Source organism: Choloepus didactylus, chromosome 5, assembly GCF_015220235.1.
Source record: "Choloepus didactylus isolate mChoDid1 chromosome 5, mChoDid1.pri, whole genome shotgun sequence".
In the NCBI taxonomy this organism is placed as follows: domain Eukaryota; kingdom Metazoa; phylum Chordata; class Mammalia; order Pilosa; family Megalonychidae; genus Choloepus; species Choloepus didactylus.
Window position 1 is genome coordinate 35,854,699 of NC_051311.1, and position 24,734 is coordinate 35,879,432.

The following is a 24,734-nucleotide window of genomic DNA, read 5'->3' on the forward strand; positions in this document are numbered from 1 at the left end:
AGAGCTTATTCAAATCAAAGCAATAAGAAACAACATTAAAACATTGGTATGCAAAAGAGCACAGGCCATGAATAAGTAAATCGCAAAAGAAGAAAAACAAATAATAAATGTGTGGAAAATGTTTAAGGTCAAGGTTATCAAAAATGCAAATCGAAAACATAAGGTGAAATTTTTAATCCATTAAATCATTAAAAATGATAATCAATACTGACAAGGGTACAAATAAAAGTGGCCCTCTTGTACATTGCTGATGGCAGTGTAAAACAGTACACTGTGCATAAAGAGTCATAAAATTAACACTTCTGAATGCTATAAACATTGGTAGTTCTTTTTTAAATAAAAAAAGGCTCTAAGTATAGAAAAAAACTGCATGAACAAGGAATACTTTGCATCATTTCTTATAAAACCAAAAAACGGGAAGCAAAAGTAAACATCTAAAAATAATGCAACTGCTAAACAGGAAATATCCACTGGATAAATTATCATATAGCCATTAAAATGAGGGCTATGGAAGTTGTGTAGGAAAATGGTGGGAGGTAGGGGAGCAATACAATACTGAGAGTAAAATCATATAAAACATGGATGAAAAGATTAAATGAAAATATAATACATATTAACAATAAATATGTCCATGTGATAGGATTATGAAAAGTCCCATAGGTATCTCAAATTTTCTATATCATACCGACAGTACTATTATAATTAGGAAAAAAGAATCTTTCCAGTGGTGCTAAACCCTGCAACATTTCACTGGATTATAGCCTATGGGAAAAGACCACACAAACTCCTAATATAACTTCTGAACTATTTACCCACAGACAAAGAAACTTAACAGAAGCAAGAAGGCAACACATCTTGGCAAAGCCTTTCTCTGATCCATTGATTCCCTACTGTGGATGACACTCTCCACTAAGTAGAATCCAGCCAGAGTTGTGAAACAGTTGAATTCTTGTTTTACCACTTACTTTAGTCCTGTGAGTAACATTATAGCAGGCACTGTGAGTTACCTACCCAATATCCATTGTCCCTTTCTTCACTAACAGACCCTTGATTTATTTAGGAGGTAGTAACAAGGCCAGACAAAAAGCATTTCCTAGACTTCCTTGTAGATAGGAAAGACTATGTGAATAAGTTCTGGCCAATGAAATACAAGCAAAAGTTGATGGATATGGCTTCTAGGAAACCTCTTCACAAGGTTGAAAGTAGACTCAAGTAGCTGCCTTTAAGCCCTTTTTCCTGGAACACAGTGATGATGACTGAAACTGCAGCAGCCAACTTGTGATAATAAGGAATCCTTAGAATGGAAACTACATATACTAATGATACCAGAGTAAAAAGATCCTGTGGAGCAAATTCTATATGGTACATCAAGGGAACAGAGGCTCAGGCCACAACAGAAACTTTCAGCAACTGACCACTGTATTACATACACAGAACAGATTATCCAAAAGAGCAGGGGAAAAGATCCCACTGTGACGGATCCCCAAGGAGGTCAATCACTCAGGCCAGCATCAGCGGACGGCAGAGCCACACATGCGCTTCACCCTGGAGATGAAGTGCACCTGCACTGCCCCAGAGCTTGGCTTTCATACACTCCAGGGGGAGGGGACTCTGCCAATAAGCAACAGTGTGCTCTGGCAAGCAGCTGTGGCTGGTTAAGATTTAACAGCTCCCCTGGTTGCCTACAATCTCTTGTTAAATAGAAACATACCAAACACCTGCACTTAAAGAAGCAAGAGGGGAAAAGGAGAGGAGCAGATGAGGGCTGGGAGATGGCCACTGAGTGTGCCCATGACTTCCCCAGCAGATCCCTAATGACAGAAGGGAGCTGACACACCAGCAATTGAATACCTTACTACAAACTGCTTTTATTTAAGAATAATAGTATCCCCAATTTGTTCTAACTATTGTTTTTCAGACCTCTATTACTTGCTGCTTGTGCCGATTTGGATGTATTATATCCCCCAGAAAAGCTACCTTCTTTAATGCAATCTTATTAATCTTTTTGATAAGGGTAAGACATTTTGACTGAATGTTTCCATGGAGATATGACCCACTCAACTATGGATGAGAACTCTGATTATATTATCTCCATGGAGGTGTGGCTCCACCCATTCAGGGTGGGTCTTAATTAGATCACTTGAATCCTTTAAAGAGAGTTCACACAGAGAGTAGGGAGGACAAAATGCCCCAAGAGAAGCTGAGAGAGACATTTTGGAGAGAAGCTAAGAGCCAACACAGACACAGATGCTTGGAGACGCTGGGAGATGCAGACAGAGGACGTTTGGAGATGCAGACAGAGGACACTTCAAGATGCTAGGCTAAGAGATGAAGCTCAGAGTTTGCCCAGAAGAAGCTAAGAGATGCTTAAAGAGAAACACCCTGGGAGAGCAAGCACGTGTGCACAGGAGGTGAGAGAGAGAAGCTAGGAGAGACAGAAGCCCGGAGACATTTTGGAGAAAGCCATTTTGAAATGCAACCCAAGAGCAAAGGACCAGCAGACACCACCCACTTGCCTTCCCAGCTGACAGAGGTGTCCAGTAAGCCATCAGCCTTCCTTCAGTGAAGATATCCTCTTGTTGATACCTTAGTCAGGACACATTTATGGCCTTAGAACTGTAAATTTGTAACCTAATAAATCCCCTTTATAAAAGCCAATCCTTTTCTGGTATTTTGCATAACGGCAGCTTTAGCAAACCAGAACACTGCCAAACATGATATGCACTATCTTTGAAGAATTTCCATTAAAATCTATGTAGTTCCATTTAAGGGAATATTTACAATATAAGTGGGTTCTGATTTTGAATCAAATTCAGCACCATTAAGGCTATATTCTCATGGGTTCTGAGAAGCAACAATCTTAAAACATTTCTTCCTCAAGCCTCCATTTCTTTCATGTTGACACCACAAGTAATTGTTCCTTTAGGAGACAAATTTAAATAAAACTTCCCAAACCACTATTTAGAACAAGATCTAAATTGGGGATATCAAAGATTTCTTGTTTTTTTTTAATACTGAAGCACATGATTGGAATGTCACATGATTGCAAGCAACACTGACATTTATATTCATAACAATGGTAAAATATCACCTGGTATTGATTCAAAAAAGGAGTAATTAATGAGTTCTATAAAAACTAACCCATATTTCTGGATAAAGACAGCAAACTGAATGCATACACATAATTTTGCTGAATCCTCAAATTCCTCTATAATTGCAATAAACAAACCCTTTTAAAAATATAAATCCTCAAGAACAGGGAGAATAGGAGAGGAAATGACAATATATTGGAAGGCAGAAAGCACACAGGCCAGTAGTAACTGACTTAGCACCCCTAAGGACATCCAACTCCACACGGGCAAGTGGCTACTCTATTGGATATAGCAGGTCTAAACTATTCTCAAGAACCAGAAGGGGAACTATACATAGTAAGTGAGGACATATAGTAATTCTGATTCAGATTTACATCACTTCTAGGAAACGACTATCAATTTTCAATTTCACCAGGATCATGATAAAGTTCTTTCACAGACAGAACCTGAACTTTACCTAGAAATTTCAAGATAATCCTGGATTCATACACTCATATCTAAAATACCAAGGAAGGTATATTTTATTTTTGGTAATCAGAGTTAACTTCAATCAATAATCAACACGTAAATGCTGACACCTAAATCGATATCTGCAGCAGCTCCTAGACCATAATAAACCCTTTACATTCCATTAGTCTTCTTCACTTGCAGAGCCCACAGCTACCCTCAGATTAAGCATGTTCAAAACAAAACTCTCCTTCATTCTCCCTCAAAAAACGATTTCTTCTAATGTTTCCCATCTCAACCAATCATATTACTAGGTACACACTGCCCAGTCTAAAAATCTGAGTCATCCTTGATTCCTCTCTTTTAACTACCACCAATTCTAATCACTAAGGCCTATCAATTCCACCTCCTGTAAATCTCTGCTATATATATGTAACTTATTCTAACCAACTATATGTGCTTCAAAAAATGAGAGAGCATATAAGCTTGTGAGGGTACAAGCGAGGTCAATGAAGCCAAATATGAGAGCAAGAGAAATAACTAAACAGGGAAAACAATTCTGTCCCCATTTTCCTTAACGAAAATTTGTTCCATGAATCTGATTTTCCTCAGGTTTCAATTTCTACATACTCTCCAAGTGTGAGCATATGCTAGACTAAGGATAATTCTAGTAGAAAGTTATGTGCTTCTACTCCTGGCTGAAGTGGAAGAAAGTTCCTCCATGCTGAAGGAAAGTTAGTTTTCTTACATTTTTTGAGAGATGTTATGCTGGTCTCTTACATGGACTCTGAGAGATTTTCTTGGGTAATTTTCACTACAAATAATTTCACCTTACACAGTTTTAAGAACCCAACTCCGACTAAGATGTAACTCTCCTATATACATTTCTCAACATTATCATTGCCACAATCTCATTTCAAGCACTCAGCATCTCCATTTGGATTATCATAAATAATCTTTGATACCAGTCTTACCCTCCTCCTAACTATTCTTCCTAAAATACAAATCTGATCATGCTGCTCCTGTGCTTACAACCACGCAATGGCTTTCCAACATTTTCATTGCTTGCTACACCCCACCTTTCACTTGGCTCTCTTGCCACACCAAACTAATTAGTTCCTTTAAGTCACCATGCTCTCTCACTGTTGGTCATTTATGTGCTGCTTGCTCTTTCTTGTACAGCAAAAAATTAATCCAAAAGTTTGAAAATCTCTTCTTAAACTATAACAATTTCCACTCAAAAGCAATGGAATCCTTTTAAAATATATGATTGTGCTTTGAGCTCTGGGCAATTAAGTATTAGAGAAAAGTGTATGGTTTCCATTTGCCATCTGCTCAAACCACATGTTGTACGAGTCTGAGACTCTGAACCTCCCCTAAAATTCAGCAGTAATGAACTCATTTCCACCTTGCACTTTCAAGCCCAATATGTTCAGATGACTGGTCATAGCAGTAAGAAAGGACAACTTTGTGAGCTTTTTGAGACCCGTAATCTGGATCTCTCAGATTCTTCTATGCCAAAAGCCCTTATCTGATACAGCAATTCAGTAAAAGTCTTCAAATAATTTCTTTCACTTGGCCAGCTATCTCCATAATTCTGCTTTTACTCCTCTTTAACTACCATTTTCATCACTTCCTCAATCACATCACGCAATGAAATCGGCTTTCAAAGTTCATAGCACAGTATATATAATACAATATTTCCTTCTCCTTTGATTTAATAAAATTGATTATTTTTGAATTTTCATTGCAGGTACTCATTTTTGACAAATGGTCTTTAGCTTTATCATGTGCAGAACAAACACCTCCAATTCCTTCCTGGCAAGTGGTTTTATCTTACTAAATTATATATGCCAGCTAAATCAGAAAAAAAAAAAATATTTTAGTAAAAATCTCCTGTGGGCTGTGTCTTTGTATCTGCATCTGGTCCACGGGCCTAAGATTAGAAAGCCTTCTGAGTGGCAAGACAATCTGAAGCAGACAGAATGAAGCTGCTAGACACAAAGCCTGATCCTAAAATTCTATCCAACAGGTAGTTATATATGTTCTAGAGAAGGAAAAATGCCAAATCTGACAGGTGGGAATCTGTGATTTGTTTTGCTATAAAGACAAAGCCACTCATAAACACTGTCAGTTTCCTGGCTCCATTTATTTTACATAAACCATTGTAGATGCACAGAAGGAAAAAATACATATAGCAGCCTGTAAAACAAGTACTCATACTTGGCAATTGCCAGTTGTGATGATATAGCACACACACACACATAAAAAATCAGACCACTTTTAAGGACTTGCTTTAAAATATGTTAAATACATGGATTCCATTAACTAACTTAATAGTCTTGTAGTTAACATTTTAAACTAGACAATCCTAAAGAACACTCCATATTATAACATAAGAAAGAATTATAAAATTGGATCTTGGAACATTTGACTACATACTTACATGGAAAAAGTCTAAAGATAAATTATGTAGCTTTTAATATTCATCTTATGTTACATGAAATTGCTCTCTCTAAAGCAAGAATTTTTTATATGCAAATAATTGTAACTTGAACATTTCCTGGGCAGAAATATGCAATTGCGAATATAATTAGAATAGATACCATAACCAAGAGATATTTTTTCTCATCTCTCTGTAATGTTTTATTTGTTTGAACAAAATCAATTAAATTCCATAATCAGGACCCATAACTTGGCTCAACCTTATTTTACAATAAGATTTAAAGTCTGGAAAAATTACATCTTGACTCGGTTTCCTCCGCTATAATAAACTGAAGTAATCACAGTTATCTAGCTACTTCCAAGAATAATGAAGTACACGGTTGGTTTCCTACCCAAAGCCATTCCTCCTACCATCTTCCTTGTTGCTGGAGCTCTTATTTTGTTTGGGTACTTAACTTCCTAGGGTCTTGGTGATCAGAGAAAGGTAACCCTCCTCAGCCCCAGGGAAAGAATTGTGATTAACCTAAACCAGTCAAAGCAATTCCATTCCCCTTGCTGGTGATCAGGGTAGGCATGGGCAGATGAGGCAAATCTGCCTGGAAAGCTTCTGAATTCATGAAAATTGATGTGAAAGGAAAATCTTCCCTTCTTCTGCCTCTAAATGCAAATATACGAAGAGGTGGTACTAGGACCTTTGGTAGTCATCCTGGAATCTAAAGGGAAGAAACCTAAAAGACCCAGCTAAACCACTAACTATGGCAGAAAAAAACAAGGAAAAAAAAAATATATATGGTTCTTGATTATATCTCCGAGCTGCTGAAATAGCCAGCCCTGGAACTACCTAACTGGACAGTAAACCTCTTGTGGTTTAGGCCATTTTTGTTGAGTGTTCTGTTACTTGCAACAAAAGCACCCAGATTCATACAAATACCTTTAAAAAAAGGGAAAAACTCCTTCAAGAATAATGTCATTAGTATAAAATTACAGCCATTTGGAATTTACAGGGATATATTCCTCCTGGTTCCAGGTACTCACCATTAAAAAATAATGATCCTCAGGTTCAGCTCGAAGATATTTAAAAATCACTTGTTCCATGAACCTTTCCATAAGATCCCAGTCTTCAATTATACCATGTCTTATTGGCCACTGAACCAAGAGAAACCAACATGGGTTAAGCTTCAGTTCACCAAAGTAAAAGTAATAGCTTAACAGTATTGGGAAAAAAAAGAACATATGTTATCAGAAAATAAACTTCTTTTTATGAAGTTAAATCATGTAAAGAAACAACAGGCACTTTAAAAGAAAGATTAAGTTATACTGTTGTTTATATTCTACTCTGTCACATTATCTAAGTATTTGAGAAATCACTTTAACAATGGAGTAACAAATGAAAAAGTGCAGCTCATCTATCATATTATTCACTTTGGGGAGAAAATGGGTACAGGAAAAAGTGACAGTTCATCAAGGAATAATAATGTGTTTTGAACACTTGCAATAAGAAAAATTCAGGAAAAAGCTGTTAAGAGTACAGACTCTGGAGTCTGATTGCCTGGGTTTGAATACAGCTCTGCCACTGACTAGCTGAGTGGCCGTGGGTAAATTACTTAAATCTTCCTGTAGTTCAATTTCATTGTCTGTAAAATGAGGACTTTTCTAATACTGAAATGAATTAACATACACAAAACCTAACAGTACTTACAAGTACACATAAATAGTTCTAATACCTAGGCACTTAATAAATGCCTTTGTAAAAAAAAAGTATTAGTAAGACAGAAATTATGGGTAGAATGAAAAATATAATAAGACACTGTAAGACACCAGACATAATAAAATGAAGTTCTAACAAAGGAAAGAATTTACTCATAAGAGAACTGCATGGACAGATGATATGATCTTATATCTGGAAAACCCTGAGAAATCGACGATACAGCTACTAGAGCTAATAAACAAATTTAGTAAAGTAGCGGGATACAAGATTAATGCACGTAAGTCAGTAATGTTTCTATATGCTAGAAATCAACAAACTGAAGAGACACTCAAGAAAAAGATACCATTTTGAAAAGTAACTAAAAAAATCAAGCACCTAGGAATAAACTTAAACAAAGACATAAAAGACCTATACAAAGAAAACTACATAACTCTACTAAAAGAAATAGAAGGGGACCTTAAAAGAGGGAAAAATATTCCATGTTCATGGATAGGAAGGCTAAATGTCATTAAGATGTCAATTCTACCCAAACTCATCTACAGATTCAATGCAATCCCAATCAAAATTCCAACAACCTACTTTGCAGACTTGGAAAAGCTAGTAATCAAATTTATTTGGAAAGGGAAGATGCCTTGAATTGCTAAAGACACTCTAAAAAAGAAAAATGAAGTGGGAGGACTTATACTCCCTCACTTTGAAGCTTATTATAAAGCCACAGTTGTCAAAACAGCATGGCACTGGCACAAAGATAGACATATAGATCAATGGAATCAAATTGAGAATTCGGAGATAGACCCCCAGATCTATGGCTGACTGATCTTTGATAAGGCCCCCAAAGTCATAATGGTCTTTTCAACAAATGGAGCTGGGAGAGTTGGATAGCCATATCCAAAAGAATGAAAGAGGACCCCTACCTCACCCCCTATACAAAAATTAACTCAAAATGGATCAAAGATCTCAATATCAAAGAAAGTACCATAAAACTCCTAGAAGATAATGTAGGAAAACATCTTCAAGACCTTGTGTTAGGCGGCCACTTCCTAGACTTTACACCCAAAGCACAAGCAACAAAAGAGAAAATAGATAAATGGGAACTCCTCAAGCTTAGAAGTTTCTGCACCTCAAAGGAATTTCTCAAAAAGGTAAAGAGGCAGCCAACTCAATGGGAAAAAATTTTTGGAAACCATGTATCTGACAAAAGACTGATATCTTGCATATATAAAGAAATCCTACAACTCAATGACAATAGTACAGACAGCCCAATTATAAAATGGGCAAAACATATGAAAAGACAGTTCTCTGAAGAGGAAATACAAATGGCCAAGAAACACATGAAAAAATGTTCAGCTTCACTAGCTATTAGAGAGATGCAAATTAAGACCACAATGAGATACCATCTAACACCAATTCGAATGGCTGCCATCAAACAAACAGGAAACTACAAATGCTGGAGGGGATGTGGAGAAATTGGAACTCTTATTCATTGTTGGTGGGACTGTATAATGGTTCAGCCACTCTGGAAGTCAGTCTGGCAGTTCCTTAGAAAACTAGATATAGAGTTACCGTTCGATCCAGCGATTGCACTTCTCGGTATATACCCGGAAGATCGGAAAGCAGTGACACGAACAGATATCTGCACGCCAAGTTCATAGCAGCATTATTCACAATTGCCAAGAGATGGAAACAACCCAAATGTCCTTCAACAGATGAGTGGATACATAAAATGTGGTATATACACACAATGGAATACTACATGGCAGTAAGAAGGAACGATCTCGTGAAACATATGACAACATGGATGAACCTTGAAGACATAATGCTGAGTGAAATAAGCCAGGCACAAAAAGACAAATATTGTACCACTAATGTGAACTTTGAAAAATATAAAACAAATGGTTTATAATGTAGAATGTAGGGGAACTAGCGATAGAGAGTAACTAAGGAAGGGGGAACAATAATCCAGTAAGAACAGATAAGCTATCGTGGGTAAATTTAACGTTCTGGGAATGCCCAGGAATGTCTATGGTCTGTTAATTTCTGATGGGTATAGTAGGAACAAGTTCACAGAAATGCTGCTATATTAGGTAACTTTCTTGGGGTAGAGTAGGAACATGTTGGAAGTTAAGCAGTTATCTTAGGTTAGTTGTCTTTTTCTTACTCCCTTGTTATGGTCTCTTTGAAATGTTCTTTTATTGTATGTTTGTTTTCTTTTTAACTTTTTTTTCATACAGTTGATTTAAAAAAGAAGGGAAAGTTAAAAAAAAAAAAAAAAAGAAAAACAAGGAAAAAAAGATGTAGTGCCCCCTTGAGGAGCCTGTGGAGAATGCAGGGGTATTCGCCTACCCCACCTCGATGGTTGCTAACATGACCACAGACATAGGGGACTGGTGGTTTGATGGGTTGAGCCCTCTACCATAGGTTTTACCCTTGGGAAGATGGTTGCTGCAAAGGAGAGGCTAGGCCTCCCTATGGTTGTGCCTAAGAGCCTCCTCCCGAATGCCTCTTTGTTGCTCAGATGTGGCCCTCTCTCTCTGGCTAAGCCGACTTGAAAGGTGAAATCACTGCCCTCCCCCCTACGTGGGATCAGACACCCAGGGGAGTGAATCTCCCTGGCAACGTGGAATATGACTCCCGGAGAGGAATGCAGACCTGGCATCGTGGGACGGAGAACATCTTCTTGACCAAAAGAGGGGTGTGAAAGGAAATGAAATAAGCTTCAGTAGCAGAGAGATTCCAAAAGGAGCCGAGAGGTCACTCTGGTGGGCACTCTTACGCACAATTTAGACAACCCTTTTTAGGTTCTAAAGAATTGGGGTAGCTGGTGGTGGATACCTGAAACTATCAAACTACAACCCAGAACCCATGAATCTCGAAGACAGTTGTATAAAAATGTAGCTTATGAGGGGTGACAATGGGATTGGGAAAGCCATAAGGACCACACTCCACTTTGTCTAGTTTATGGATGGATGAGTAGAAAAATAGGGGAAGGAAACAAACAAACAAACAGACAGACAAAGGCACCCAGTGTTCTTTTTTATGTTAATTGCTCTTTTTCACTTTAATTATTATCCTTGTTATTTGTGTGTGTGTGGTAATGAAGGTGTCAGGGATTGATTTTGGTGATGAATCTACAACTATGTAATGATACTGTGAACTATCGAATGTACGATTTGTTTTGTATGACTGCATGGACAGTTTAATAATTTATAAATAACATTCATTTGCTTACTTGGTCATTAAATTCTTCTATTTCCACAGGCTGACACTATAGATTTTAGTAACTAAATAATGAGAAAACCCAAACATTTTATAGTTGAGGAGACGGACATAAATAAATTTGCTTTCCAGCTTCTACTTTCTTTGGCTCTATGCATTAATTTGTATCTGGGTTTATTCATTCAATAAACATTATATGTCAAATCTTATATAAGGCTTGGGGATTCGAAAACATGTAAGATTCCTGGACTTAAGAGACTAACCTACAAATGAAATTGCCTAATGTAAATACACAGTATATAGATAACAAAAAAAGAAAGAAAGAAAGAAATTCAACTTCCAGGAGCAGAAAGGGAATTGAGGAAAGGCTTCACAGAGGAAATAATTCTCTTGAACTAAGTTCTTAAAAGTGGATAGATGCTGGTAATAAGAAAATTGCAAAGTTGGGGGCAGAGCACAGTATGTGAGCAGACAGAGCTGAGTGAGCCAAAGCATCTATCATTGTCAATAAGTCTGCAAAGGTTGCTATTTAAGTCCACACATATTAACATCATAAGAAGGAAATTAAGATGGGCTTAAGCAATAGTTATAGACAATCTGACAAAAGCATCTCTCTGGAGAAGCCTTGAAAAAGCCTCTAATAACAAAATAAATGTGAAGGGCATTCTTGCTCATACAGGCTTAATTCTAACTGCTACAATTTTCTTTAAGAGTTAATACCTAGTTAAATAAGTGTTTCTTTTTAATTAATTAACTAACCTGTGATTTTCCATATTTAATAGGTAAATTGCTCAACCTGCAATTTTCCACAGTAGCATGTCTTGCTGCCATCCAGCATTCCCAAAGTCAGTTCCACATGCAGGGTTTGATTATTCACATCCCCACATCAAAAATGCTTCTACTGGATATGGAAAAATAGGAACACTCATTCATTGCTGGTGGCAATGTAAAATGGTACAGTTGCAGTGAAAGAGGTTTTGGTGATTCCTGAGGAAGCTAAGTATATGACCCAGCAACCCCACCACTACTAAGTATATACCCAAAAGAATTAAAAGCAAGGACTTGAACAGATATTTGCAAACTGTTGTTCAAAGCAGCATTATTCATTATTGCCCAAACATGGAAGCAATCCAAGTACCCATCAACTGATGAATGGATAAATAAAATGTGGTATATACATACAATGGAATACTATTCAGCCATAAAAGGAATGAAGTCCCGATTCCACTTAAAAGCAGATATAGGAATCAAATATCTAGGAATAAATTCAACAAAGGGTATAAAGGACTTACACACAGAAAACCACAAAGAAACCAAAGAAGACCTAAATAAATGGAAGAATATTCCAATTCCATGTTCATGAACTGGAAGACTAAATATCATTAAGATTCTTATAAAAATCTAGTAATATTTACAGATATCTACTGTCAGTTCTATTTTCCTAGAGAAAACTGACTAATACAATGTCAATTTTACCCAATGTGATTTACAAATTCAAAGCAAACCCAGTAACAATTCCCAACAGCCTTCTTTGTAGAAATGGAAAAGCCAATCAAGTTTACATGGAAATAAAAGGAGCCCCAAACAGCCAAAACCAAATTTAAAAAGAACAAAATTGGAAGACTTACATTTCCAGATCTTAAAACTTAAAACAAAGCCATAAAAATCAAAACAGCATGATACTGGCACAAGGATAGCCATGTAGATGAATGGAATCAATTGAGATTTCAAAAATAGACTCTCACATAAACGGCAAACTGATTCTAGACAAGAGTGACAAGTCCACTCAATAGGGAAAGAATAGTCTCTTCAACAAATGTTTTGGGAAAACTAAATATCCAAAAGCAAAAGAATGAAGGTGGATCCTTACCTTACACCATAAACAGAAATTAACTCAAAATGGAATAAATACCTAAATATAAGAACCAGAATTATAAAACTCCTAGAAGAAAACATAAGGAAACATCTTCAGGAATTTGTGTTAGGCAATGGTTTCTTAAACTTTAAAACAAAAACATGAACAACAAAAGAAAAATAGATAAATGGGACTTCATCAACATTTTAAAACTTTTTTACATCAAAGAACTTCATCATGAATGTAAAAAGACAACCTAGAGAATAGGAAAAAAATATTTGGAAAACACATATCCAATAAAGGTTTAATATCCAGAATATGTAAAGAAAACATACAACTCAAGAAAAAGACAAACAACCCAACTTAAACATGGAAAAGGATATGAATATACATTTCTCCAAAGAAGATATGCAAATAGACAATATGCACATGAAAAGATGCTCAACAGAATTAGCCACTAGGAAAATGAAAATCAAATCCATAATGAGACAACATTTCACACCCACTACAATGGCTACTATTAAGAAAACAGAAAATAACAAATGTTGGAGAGGATGTGGTGAACTAGGAACACTCATTCATCAATGGTGAAATATAAAATGGTGCAGATTATGGGGAAAACAGTTTGGCAGTACTTCAGAATGTTAAGTATAGAATTAACACATGACCCAGCAATCCCACTCCTAGCTATATACCCAAAAGAACTAAAAGCAGGGACAGATATTTACACACTGATGTTCATAGGGGCATTATTCACAATTTCCAAAAGGTAGAAACAACTCAAATGTCCTTCAATGGAAAAAGAGACAAACAAAATGTGGTATTATGCATGCCACAGAATATTATTCAGCCATAAAAAAGAATGCAGATTTGATATACATGACAACATGGATGAGCCTTGAAGACATCACATTGAGTGAAATAAGCCAGACAAAGGACAAATACTGTATGATCTCACTGACATGAAATAACTAGAATAAGCAAATTCATCATGTCAGAAACCAGAATATTGATTAGTAGGTGCTGGGGTAGGGATAGATACTGCGGAGTTAATGCTAAATTGATACAGTGTTTCTGTTTGGTGTGATGGAAAAGGTTTGATAATGGATAGTGGTGACAGTAGCACAACATTGCGAATTAATTAACACCACTGAATTATATATCTGAATGTGGTTGAAAGGGGAATTTTTACATTGTATATATGTTAGTTGAATACAATTTTTTTAAAAAGCCATAAGACTATACAACACAAACAGTGAATCCTAATGTAAACTATGGACTATAGTTAATAGCATAATTATAATAATACTGTCTCATCAATTTTAACATAGCTATCACACTAATGCAAAGTGTTAATAAGGAAAACTGTGTGTGTGAGCAGGGTTTCATGGGAACTCTGTATGTTCTGCATGATTTTTCTGCAAACCTACAACTTCTCTAATAAAAATAAATACCTCTACTCAAAAACAACAACAAAACACTACTCAAACATAATGGGAAAGACACATTCCACAATTCACAGAAAATAATTTCTAGATAATCATTTTGCATTATTCATTCTACTGCTGTATCTTGATGATACACATAAAAGAAGCAAATTCTTGTCAGAACTTTCTTTACCTTTGTAGCATATGTTGGCTTGTCTATGGCTTCATCCCCTATGAAAAAGTCAAGGTCATCAACTCCCCTCAATACTCTTCTTTGGGCTTGATCAACCACCTTTGCTGACTCTCTGATGGCAATACCTTTAAAAACAATTTTTAAAAAGGAGAAAGATTTGCATCATTATCCACATTTATTTGAATAACCAAGAAAGGTTAATATAATCCCTCGGTATATACAAGTGAGTTTTCATTGTTAGGATATTATCTGTGGTAGGAGGTTGTTCACAGGAAATACACTACTAAAGAGTACATAAAATAGTACAGAAATAAGTTGCTATATTCCAGCATTATTTTTAGTACGGTACAAAGGAACTTAGCTGCTCTGTTTTTAATATTAACAGAAACTCCATTACTAAATTTCTTAGTTTCATCTGGAAAACTCCCTCAAAATACTAAATGAAACCTATATATCAGTAGGTTCCAAACTTTAAAATACAATATAGAAGGGGACAAAACTAAAAATAAAATAAGGAGAAGAGAGTAAATTGAAAAATAACACCTATGTGATGTTAGTCATTTAAATAAACCTTTGCATCAGATAAATTTTAAATATATTTTAGGCTTGTTACAGGAGAAAAAAACTGTGACTTCCCATTAAAAGGAAAAACTGAGAGGCTGTTGGCTGATGTATGTTGCAAAAAGAAAAGTACAATCAAACAACTGTATTATAAGAAGTTGCAAATATTAATGGCTTTATGATACATTATTTCAGTAAGGTCTTAACCCTGAATATTTTGAAAGATACTTAAAGAATATGTAGTAAATAATCAAATGAAAACTTCACTCCAGAATTTAACATCTAATAAAATGTTGAAGTTTCTCAAGGAATTTCCCTTTAAATTCCTAATCCCTCGTCACACTCTGCGCTCCCATAAACTCAGTTCACCCCTCAGGTTTCTACTCAAACCTCATTTCTTCCCTTGAAGCCTTGCTTGAGAACCTGGCAGATTTGGACATGTTTTGATGCTTATACTGGCCCTCATATACTACTAATGACGCATTTTTCACATAAATTATAATTATTTACAACCTGCCAACTAGATCATATATTCTTTTTTTTTTTTAATCATCATTTTATTGAGATATATTCACATACCACGCAGTCATACAAAACAAATTGTACTTTCGATTGTTTACAGTACCATTACATAGTTGTACATTCATCACCTAAATCAATCCCTGACACCTTCATTAGCACACACACAAAAATAACAAGAATAATAATTAGAGTGAAAAAGAGCAATTGAAGTAAAAAAGAACAGTAGGTACCTTTGTCTGTTTGTTTGCTTCCCCTACTTTTCTACACATCCATCCATAAACTAGAGATCATATATTCTTGAGGTTAGATAACATAATTCTTTTACTTTGTTTCTCTAGTGCCAAGCACATAATATCAATAACTAATAATAACAGTTTATATTTATTGCGCACTCTAAGTACTTTCTTTTGTAGATTACTCCATTTAATCCTCAGAATAGCATCAAGTTAGATACTATTATCTCCATGTTACAGAAATGGAAGCTTAGAGAGAAGCTCAAGAAACAATCAAGGTCACACAGCTTCTAAGAGACATAGCCAGAATGTGCACCAAAGCAGGCTATGAAGAGAAGATACATTAATAGAGAAATATTTGTTCAATTAATATTCCATTACACTAAAATATTTATTATGGAGTTTTAAAATGTTCAAACTGTACTTAAGCAACTCTTACATAAACCTAATTCTATAAATATACTAATGGAATCTCAATACCATAAATATATTCTGATGAAACTATAGCTCTATGGCATGAAAGAAATATAATAAATAGGCAAAATTTCTCAAAATTAAAGCATCAAATTCCTTATGAATGAATTTCAGGGGAGAGTTGGTGTTTCCGATATAATTTAATTCCCTCAAAATAGTTCATCCAACTTTATTTTTCCACATCAGTGCTTCATGAAATGGAAAGAGCCCAGACTTCCAAGTTACACACACCTAGATTTGAATCCTGGATTCTGCACTTTCCAGTTAGCTGATCCAAGGAAAGTTATTACTGAACCGCAGTATTATCACCTTTAAAATGTGTTCACCACATTAGCAGGGTTCTGAGGATTAAATGAGATAATGTTTACAAAGTTCTTAGCCAAGAACCTGCCACAGAGTAGAACTCAATAAATAATATTAAATATTCTAAATTGGAGACCAAAAATGTGACTGGCTGAACCTTAAAGTTACCTAGACATAATTTTTCTGAAAAACAATTGGAAAATATATATTATTTACCGTAAAATGTGTTTACCTAGCAATTCTACTTCTAGAAATTAATCTTTTAAAAAAATAGAGAATAAATAAAGGTATGTGTACACATCTAAACACACACACACAAGCATACAAACACAAGGATACTCTCTATAGAACTAATTATAATAGCAACCAACTGCAGGGTCATGGGGAGGTTAACAAACCTAAAATAAAGAATTTGTTAAATAAGCTACATTAAATCCATAAAAAGGTTATTAAGTAGCCTTCCAGAAAAAATGTGTACAGTCTGACTACACTTTGGTAACTTTAAACAGTGACGTGTGTTCAGTGTAAATTCAGAAAAACAAAATGGTTAGCCAAAAGATTAACAATGGTTATCCCTGGGTAGTAGAATTACAGGTGACTTTTGCTTTCTTGTAATAAACATATTAGATTTTGAACAGTGAAAAAAAGAGGCCATAGAAACAAACAAAAATATTAAATGTTATGCCTGTTTTTGCCCTGTTATCACTCATATTCATTTATCCTTAGAGGGTCATTTCCAAATGAAAAGATGTCAAGGTAAGTGAGGCTATAGAATTCTCTCAAATAAGAAGTTACTATGTTCACTGTAAATTTACCTGGAAAATCATTCCAAAATAAACTAATAAACATATTTGATTATCTTTTAAAGTAGATTATCTGGAACACCCAATTTATTACAAATGAAGAACATTTCTATGTACAAATGAAGAACACTCTTATAACAAAGCTATAAAAGTGAATACACAGCCTTTCTCATAGAGGTCTCCTAAAGTAATTGGCTAAAGAGGTAACAAGAGAAAGACACAAGGGTAGACATCATTTTGCCCACTTACTTCTCTCAAACAAACATCAAGTTCTGCAGGTTGAAACAGAAGGACAACAGACAACAGATCAAAGTCACATGGAAGAAAATAAAGATCTCCAGTGAGGGTAACGACATGGGTAAACATAAACACCAATATCGTACTTTTGGTTTGTAACTCCACATTTTACTTCCTACAGGAACTAAAAAACAAATGCACAAATGTAGTGAGAAATCAATGGTTTGGAACACATAATGTATAAACACATAATCTGTGATAAGAACTACATAAAGGTGGGGGGGTACAGAGGGATATAGGAATATAGTTTGCATATACTATTGAAGTTAAGTTGGTATCAAAGCAAACAAAATTGTTATAGATTTAGGACGTTAAATTTAAGTCCTAAGGTAACTACAAAGAAAATATCAGAGAACATGCAGGATCACAGGGACAGAGAATACAGGTTGCAAGGGGCAGGGGAGGAGAATGGAAAGTCAGCACATAATGGGTGCAGGTTTGGGGTGATGGGTAAGTTACTAAATGGATGTGGTGATAAGGGTACTGCAACATTGTGAATGTGATTAATCCCACTGAATGGTATGCTTAAAAATGGCTGAAATGGGAAACTTTATGTTGCATAAATGTTCCCACAATTTAGAAAAAAATAAGAAAGAGCAACTAAAGAGACAGTGATAATTAAATGCAATACATGATCCTGGATGGGATCTAGCAAGAGAGGAGAAAGGGCTAAAAGGGACATTATGGGAATATATGAAAAAATTGGAATATACACTTTAAGCTTTATATCAATGTTAAATTTCTTGAAATTGGTAGCTGTACTTATGATGGTTACATAAGTGAATATCCTTGTTCTTAGGAAACGTACATGAAGCATGATGTACATGTTCAAGGAATATGATGTAGACAACCTATACTCAAGTGTTCAGAAAATGGACTGAAAAACAGAGAGATCAATGGATGGATGGATGGATGGATGGATGGATGGATGGATGGATGGCTAGATAGACAAAATGATACAGCACGTGGGAAAATGTTAAATTTGGTGGATCTGGGTATGTGGGGGATAGGAGTATGTTGGAGTTCCCTGGATAGGGTTTATATTACTTTTTAACTGCCCTGTACATTTGAAAATATTTCAAAATAATAAGTTTTTTTTTGAGTAGAAGAACTAGACATCCACAAATATAGTTGGAGACTTCAACACCCCTCTCAACAATGGGTAGAACAAATAAACAGAAAATCAGCAAGAATATAGAACTCAGCACCATCAACCAATAAGATCTAATTAACATTTATGGAATCCTGCAGTGAAAAAGAGCAGAATACATATTGTTTTCAAGCACCCATAGAACTTAAACCAAGATAAGCTACATCCTGAGTCATTAAACAAACCTCAACAAATTTAAAAGAATTTAAATCACAAAGTATTTTCTCTGACCACAATGGAATTAACCTAAAAATCAATAACATATATAACAGGAAAATTCCCCAAAGACTTAGAAACTAAACAGCACCCTCCTATATAATCCATTGGTCAAAGAGGAAGTCTTAAAGCTTTAAAAATAAACTGAACTGAATGAAAATGAAAGCGGAACATAACAAAATGTGAGGATCACACCTAAGGCGCTGCTGAGAGGCAAAATTTTTGCACTAATGCTTACATTAGAAAAGAGGACAAAATCTTAAATAAACAAATCCAAGCTCCCATCTCAAAAACCTAGAAAAAGAAGAGGCAAATAAACCCAAAGAAAGCAGAAAGAACTAAAAACAGCAGAAAATTGGAAAGAGCAAAACAATGGTGAAAAATCAATGAAACAAAAATCTGGTTCTCTGAAAACATCAATAAAATTGACAAACTTCTAGAAAGGCTAACCGAGACAAAAAAGAGAAGACACAAATTACTAATATCAGGAATGAAGCAAGGATATCACTACTGACCCTGAAAGACATCAAAAGGATAATAAGAATGCTTTAACAACTCCACATACATAAATTCAACAACTTAGACAAAATGGACAAATTCCTTGAAAATTAAAAACTACCTCAACTCACCCAATACAAACTAGATAATCTGAATAACCCTAACACCATTAAAGAAACTGAATTTGTCATTTTAAAATTCTGCAAATAGAAATCTCTAGGCCCAGATGATTTCAGTGGAAAATTCTATCAAATGTTTAAAGAAGATTTAAGTACAATTCTACACAATCTATTTCAGAAATAGAAGAGATTTTTAGGAATTATCCTGATACCAAAAACAAAGAAAAAAAAAAAAAACCCAGACCAATATTCTTCATGAATATAGATGCAAATATTCTTAAAATATTAGCAGACAGAATTCAGCAAAATATAAAAAGTATTACACATACTACCAAGTGGGATATATTCCAGGGACGCAGACATGGTTCAGTATTCAAAAATCGACCATATTAACAGACTAAAGAAAAATCACGTGATTGTATCAATTTACGTGGAAAAAGTTTTTGACAAAATTCTACACCTGTTCATGATAAAAACTCTCAGAAATCTAGGAGGAGAAAGGTACTTCACCAACTTGATATAAGGCATATACAAAAACCCACAGCTAATATCATACTTAATGGTGAAGGACTGAATGCTTTCCCCCTAAGATCAGGAACAAGGCAAGGATGTCTGCTCTCAGTACTCCTACTAAAAATAGTTGAGTTCCAGTCAGAGCAATAAGGCAAGAAAAATAAATAAAAGGCTACAGAGATAGGAAAGGAAGAAATAAAACTGCCCCAAATGACATGATGGTCTACAAAGAAAATCCTATGGAATCCACAAAAAACCTCCTAGAATTAATAAGCGACTTTAGCAAGGTTCAAAGACTCAAGACCAACATACAAAAGTCAACTGTATTTCTACATAGCAACAATGAACAGGTAGGAACAAAAATTACAAATACAATTTCATTTCCTACTATTCAAAACAAAATGAAATACTAAAGTATAAATCAAACAAAACATGCACAGGACTTTTATGCCAAAAACTACAAAAACGTTGATGAAGGAAATCAAACAGGATCTAAGTACATGGGGAAACATATCATCTTTGTGGATTAGAAGCCTCAACACAGCAAATATGTCAACTCTATCCACAAAATTGAGATACAGGTCTAACATAATTCCTATCAAAATTTCAGCAGGACTTTTTGGATATATGGACAGGATTATTCTAAAAATGATATGGAAAGACAAAAGAACTAGAATACCCAAAACAATTTTAAAACAAAAAATGAAAAAATAAAAGAATCAAGAATCACGACTGTGTGGTATTGGGGATGATACAGACACAGAGATCAACAGAACAGAATAGAAAACCCAGAAATAGCCCCATACACTTACAAACAACTGACTTTTAACAAAGGTGAAAAGCAATTAAATGAAGGGAGAATAGTCTTTTCAACAAATGGTGCTAGAGTAATAGTATATCCATAGGCAAAAGATGAACCTAAACCTCAAACCTTATGCAAACATTAACCCCAGAAATTATAGATATAAATGTAAAACATAAAACTATAAAACCTTTAGAAGATAACACAGGAGCAAATTTTTGGAAACTACTGCTTTGGGAAAAGTTCTTAAGACACCAAAAACATGCGGCAAAAAGAAAAAAATGGTAACAGGATTTCATTAAAATTTTAAAATTCTGCAAACCACATATATGGCAAAGGATTCATATCTAGAATATATAAGAACCCTTAAAACTGAACAGTAAAAAAAATCCAGTTTATTGAACTTAGAAAATGGGCAGAAGACATGAAGAAACATTTCATAAAAGGGATATTCAGATAACAAATAAGCACATGAAACGATGTTCAACATCACTAAGCCATTAGGGAAATGCAAATTAAGACCACGATGAGATATCACTACACAACTAACTACTGGGACAACTAAAATTTAAAAAAAAAGGGTAAAATACTAAATTATGGCAGGATACAATGAAACTGGAACTCCCCTAGATAGCTGGAGGGAATGTAAACTGGTGCAGACATTCTAGAAAATAGGTTGGCAGTTTCTTAGAAAACTAAACACTTACCATACAACCCAGCAACTGCACAACTGGAAATTTATACTAGACAAATGAAAAACTATCTCCAATCAAAAACCTGCACACAATTGTTCATAACAGCTTTATTTGCAAAAGCCAAAAAACAGGAAACAATCAAAATATCCCTCATTACATGAATTAAAAAAACTCGAACTGTTTTATATCCTGACCATGGAAAACTACTCAGCAATAAAAAGGAAACATTTATTGATATACACAAAAACTTGGATGAATCTCAGGGGCATTGTGCTAAGCGGAAAGTCAATCTCAAAAGATCGCATGCTCTATGAAATGATTCCATTTATATAACATTCTCAAAATGGAAATATTATAGATATGGAAAACAGAATAGTTGTTAGGGGTTACAAACAGCGAGGGGTAGAGGAGTGACTATAGACTCTAAAGGATCAGCACCAAACAGATCATTCTCGTGATGGAACAGTTCTGTTTCTTGCTTGTAGGGGTGGTTACAGGAATCTACATGGGATAAAATAAAATAGAACTATACACATGCACTGTACCAATGTTAATATCATGATTTTGATAATTACTATAATTGTATAAGATGTATAATTGTGTAAGATGTAATCTTCGGGCAAAAAAAAGGTAGTACACAGCCCCTCTCTGTACTACCTTTGCTACTTCTCATAACTCTATTTCAAAATGAAATATTTTGAATCAAAACTAACAAAATATAACTTAATAAAGAACAACGTAAAATTCCTGCAGTTTAAAAGAAAAATTGTGATTAGGTATAGAATGTGGGTACCCAGAAGAGATAAGCTATTTCCAATTGCTAAAAAGTGGTCTGAGTCAATCTAACAAAGATTGTCAGAGCCAACTTGAGGAAGAATATATCTAACGATTTAGAAATAAATCCTGTATCTTAAAAACATTTGCTCTAACAGTTGACAAACATAACATCCATATATTTCTCAAAAGAATGTTACAAACTTTACCAAACTTTCAAGGAATAAATAATCCCTATCTTATGTAAACTGTCCCAGAGAAGAGAAAAAGAAAGTTGACAAATCAATTTTATGAAGCCAGTTACAATCTTAATAAACAAACCAGCCAGAACAGTCTAAGAAAGGAAAATAAAGACCAATCATACTTTTGAACATAAACGTAAAAATCAAGAAAGAAATATTTGCAAATATAATTCAGCAGGTATTTGATTTCATGACCAACTAGGGTTTATCCCAATAATATATAAATAATTGTCCAATATTTGAAAATGTATTCATGTAATTCACATTAACAGATTAAATGTTCAAAACCATATGCTCATCTCAGTAAAATCAAAAAAGTCTTAAATAAATGCCAACACACATTCATGAAAAAAACAAAAACTTTGTTAAATTAGGAATAGAAGGAAACTTTATTAATCTGAAAAAGCACTGTCACCAAAACCCTATAGCAATCACTAGTGAAATACTAAAATCAATCTCTTTAAAGTAGAATAGACAAAGGTATCTGCTATCTCCAGTTCTATTCGTTGTTGTAGTAGAAGTTCTAGCCAACACAAAACCAAGGAAAGAAATAAAGAACTTAACAGACAAAAATATTTTGTCTCTTTGGAAGAGACAAAACATCCATTATATACAGTCTGTAGAGAAAAGCTGAAAGAATCCTCAGACAATTAAAACTAACAAGAGATCAGTAAAGTTGTTGGATTCAAAGCAACTTATAAAAACTTATTAAAAAAAAAATAAGCCAGGCACAAAAAGAGAAATACTATATGCTACCACTAATGTGAACTTTGAAAAATGTAAAACAAATGGCTTATAATGTAGAATGTAGGGGAACTAGCGATAGAGAGCAATCAAGGAAGGGGGAACAATAATCCAATAAGAACAGATAAGCCATCGTGGGTAAATTTAACATTCTGGGAATGCCCAGGAATGACTATGGTCTGTTAATTTCTGATGGGTACAGCAGGAACAAGTTCACAGAAATGTTGCTATATTAGGTTACTTTCTTGGGGTAGAGTAGGAACATGTTGGAAGTAAAGTAGTTATCTTAGGTTAGTTGCCTTTTTCTTACTCCCTTGTTATGGTCTCTTCGAAATGTTCTTTTATTGTATGTTTTTTAAAATTTTTTTTTTATTTTTTATACAGTTGATTTAAAAAAAAAATTAAAAACAAAAAAATCAAGGAAAAAAATATGCAGAGCCCCCTTGAGGAGCTGGTGGAGAATGCAGGGGTATTGGCCTGCCCCACCACGATGGTTGCTAATGTGCTCACAGACACAGGGGACTGGTGGTTTGATGGGTTGAGCCCTCTACCACAAGATTTGCCCTTGGGAAGACTGTTGCTGCAAAGGAGAGGCTAGGCCTGCCTATAATTGTGCCTAAGAGCCTCCTCCCGAATGCCTCTTTGTTCCTCAGATGTGGCCCTCTCTCTCTAGCTAAGCCAACTTGGCAGGTGAACTCACTGCCCTCTCCCCTACATGGGATCAGACACACAGGAGAGTGAATCTCCCTGGCAACGTGGAATATGACTCCTGGGGAGGAATCTAGACCCGGCATCGTGGATGGAGAACATCTTCTTGCCCAAAATGGGGAAATAAAAGGAAATGAAATAAGCTTCAGTGGCAGAGAGATTCCAAAAGGAGCTGAGAGGTCACTCTGGTGGGCACTCTTACGCACAATATAGACAACCCTTTTTAGGTTCTAATGAATTGGGGTAGCTGGTGGTAGATACCTGAAACTATCAAACTACAACCCAGAACCCATGAATCCTAAAGACGATTGTATAAAAATGTAGCTTATGAGGGGTGACAATGGGGTTGGGAAAGCCATAAGGACCACACTCCCCTTTGTGTAGTTTATGGATGGATGAGTAGAAAAGTGGGAGAAGGAAACAAACAAACAAACAGACAGACAAAGGCACTCAGTGTTCTTTTTTACTTTAATTGCCCTTTTCACTTTAATTATTATTCTTGTTATTTTTGTGTGTGTGGTAATGAAGGTGTCAGGGATTGATTTTGGTGATGAATGTACAATTATGTAATGGTACTGTGAACAATCGAACATACAATTTTTGTATGACTGCGTGGTATGTGAATATATCTCAATAAAATGAATCTTAAAAAAAAAACAGAATTCCTGTATCCTAGCAATAAATAATTAGAAAATGT

The 24,734-nt window shown here is 35.1% G+C and overlaps 1 protein-coding gene across 5 annotated transcripts in view; it reads right to left on the reverse strand.

The window, feature by feature from the left end:
- Positions 1 to 24,734, reverse strand: part of ACTR3B (actin related protein 3B) — a 156,991-nt gene that overhangs the window by 92,385 nt on the left and 39,872 nt on the right. For 3 of the 5 annotated variants that reach the window (XM_037835758.1, XM_037835757.1, XM_037835762.1), the window contains 2 exons: positions 14,384 to 14,508; positions 7,020 to 7,130 (listed from right to left, as the gene is read on the reverse strand). In XM_037835758.1, coding sequence (XP_037691686.1) covers positions 7,020 to 7,130; positions 14,384 to 14,508 — 236 coding nt within the window. The remainder of the gene's footprint in view (positions 1 to 7,019; positions 7,131 to 14,383; positions 14,509 to 24,734) is intronic. The other 2 variants (XM_037835760.1, XM_037835759.1) reach the window with 1 other exon arrangement.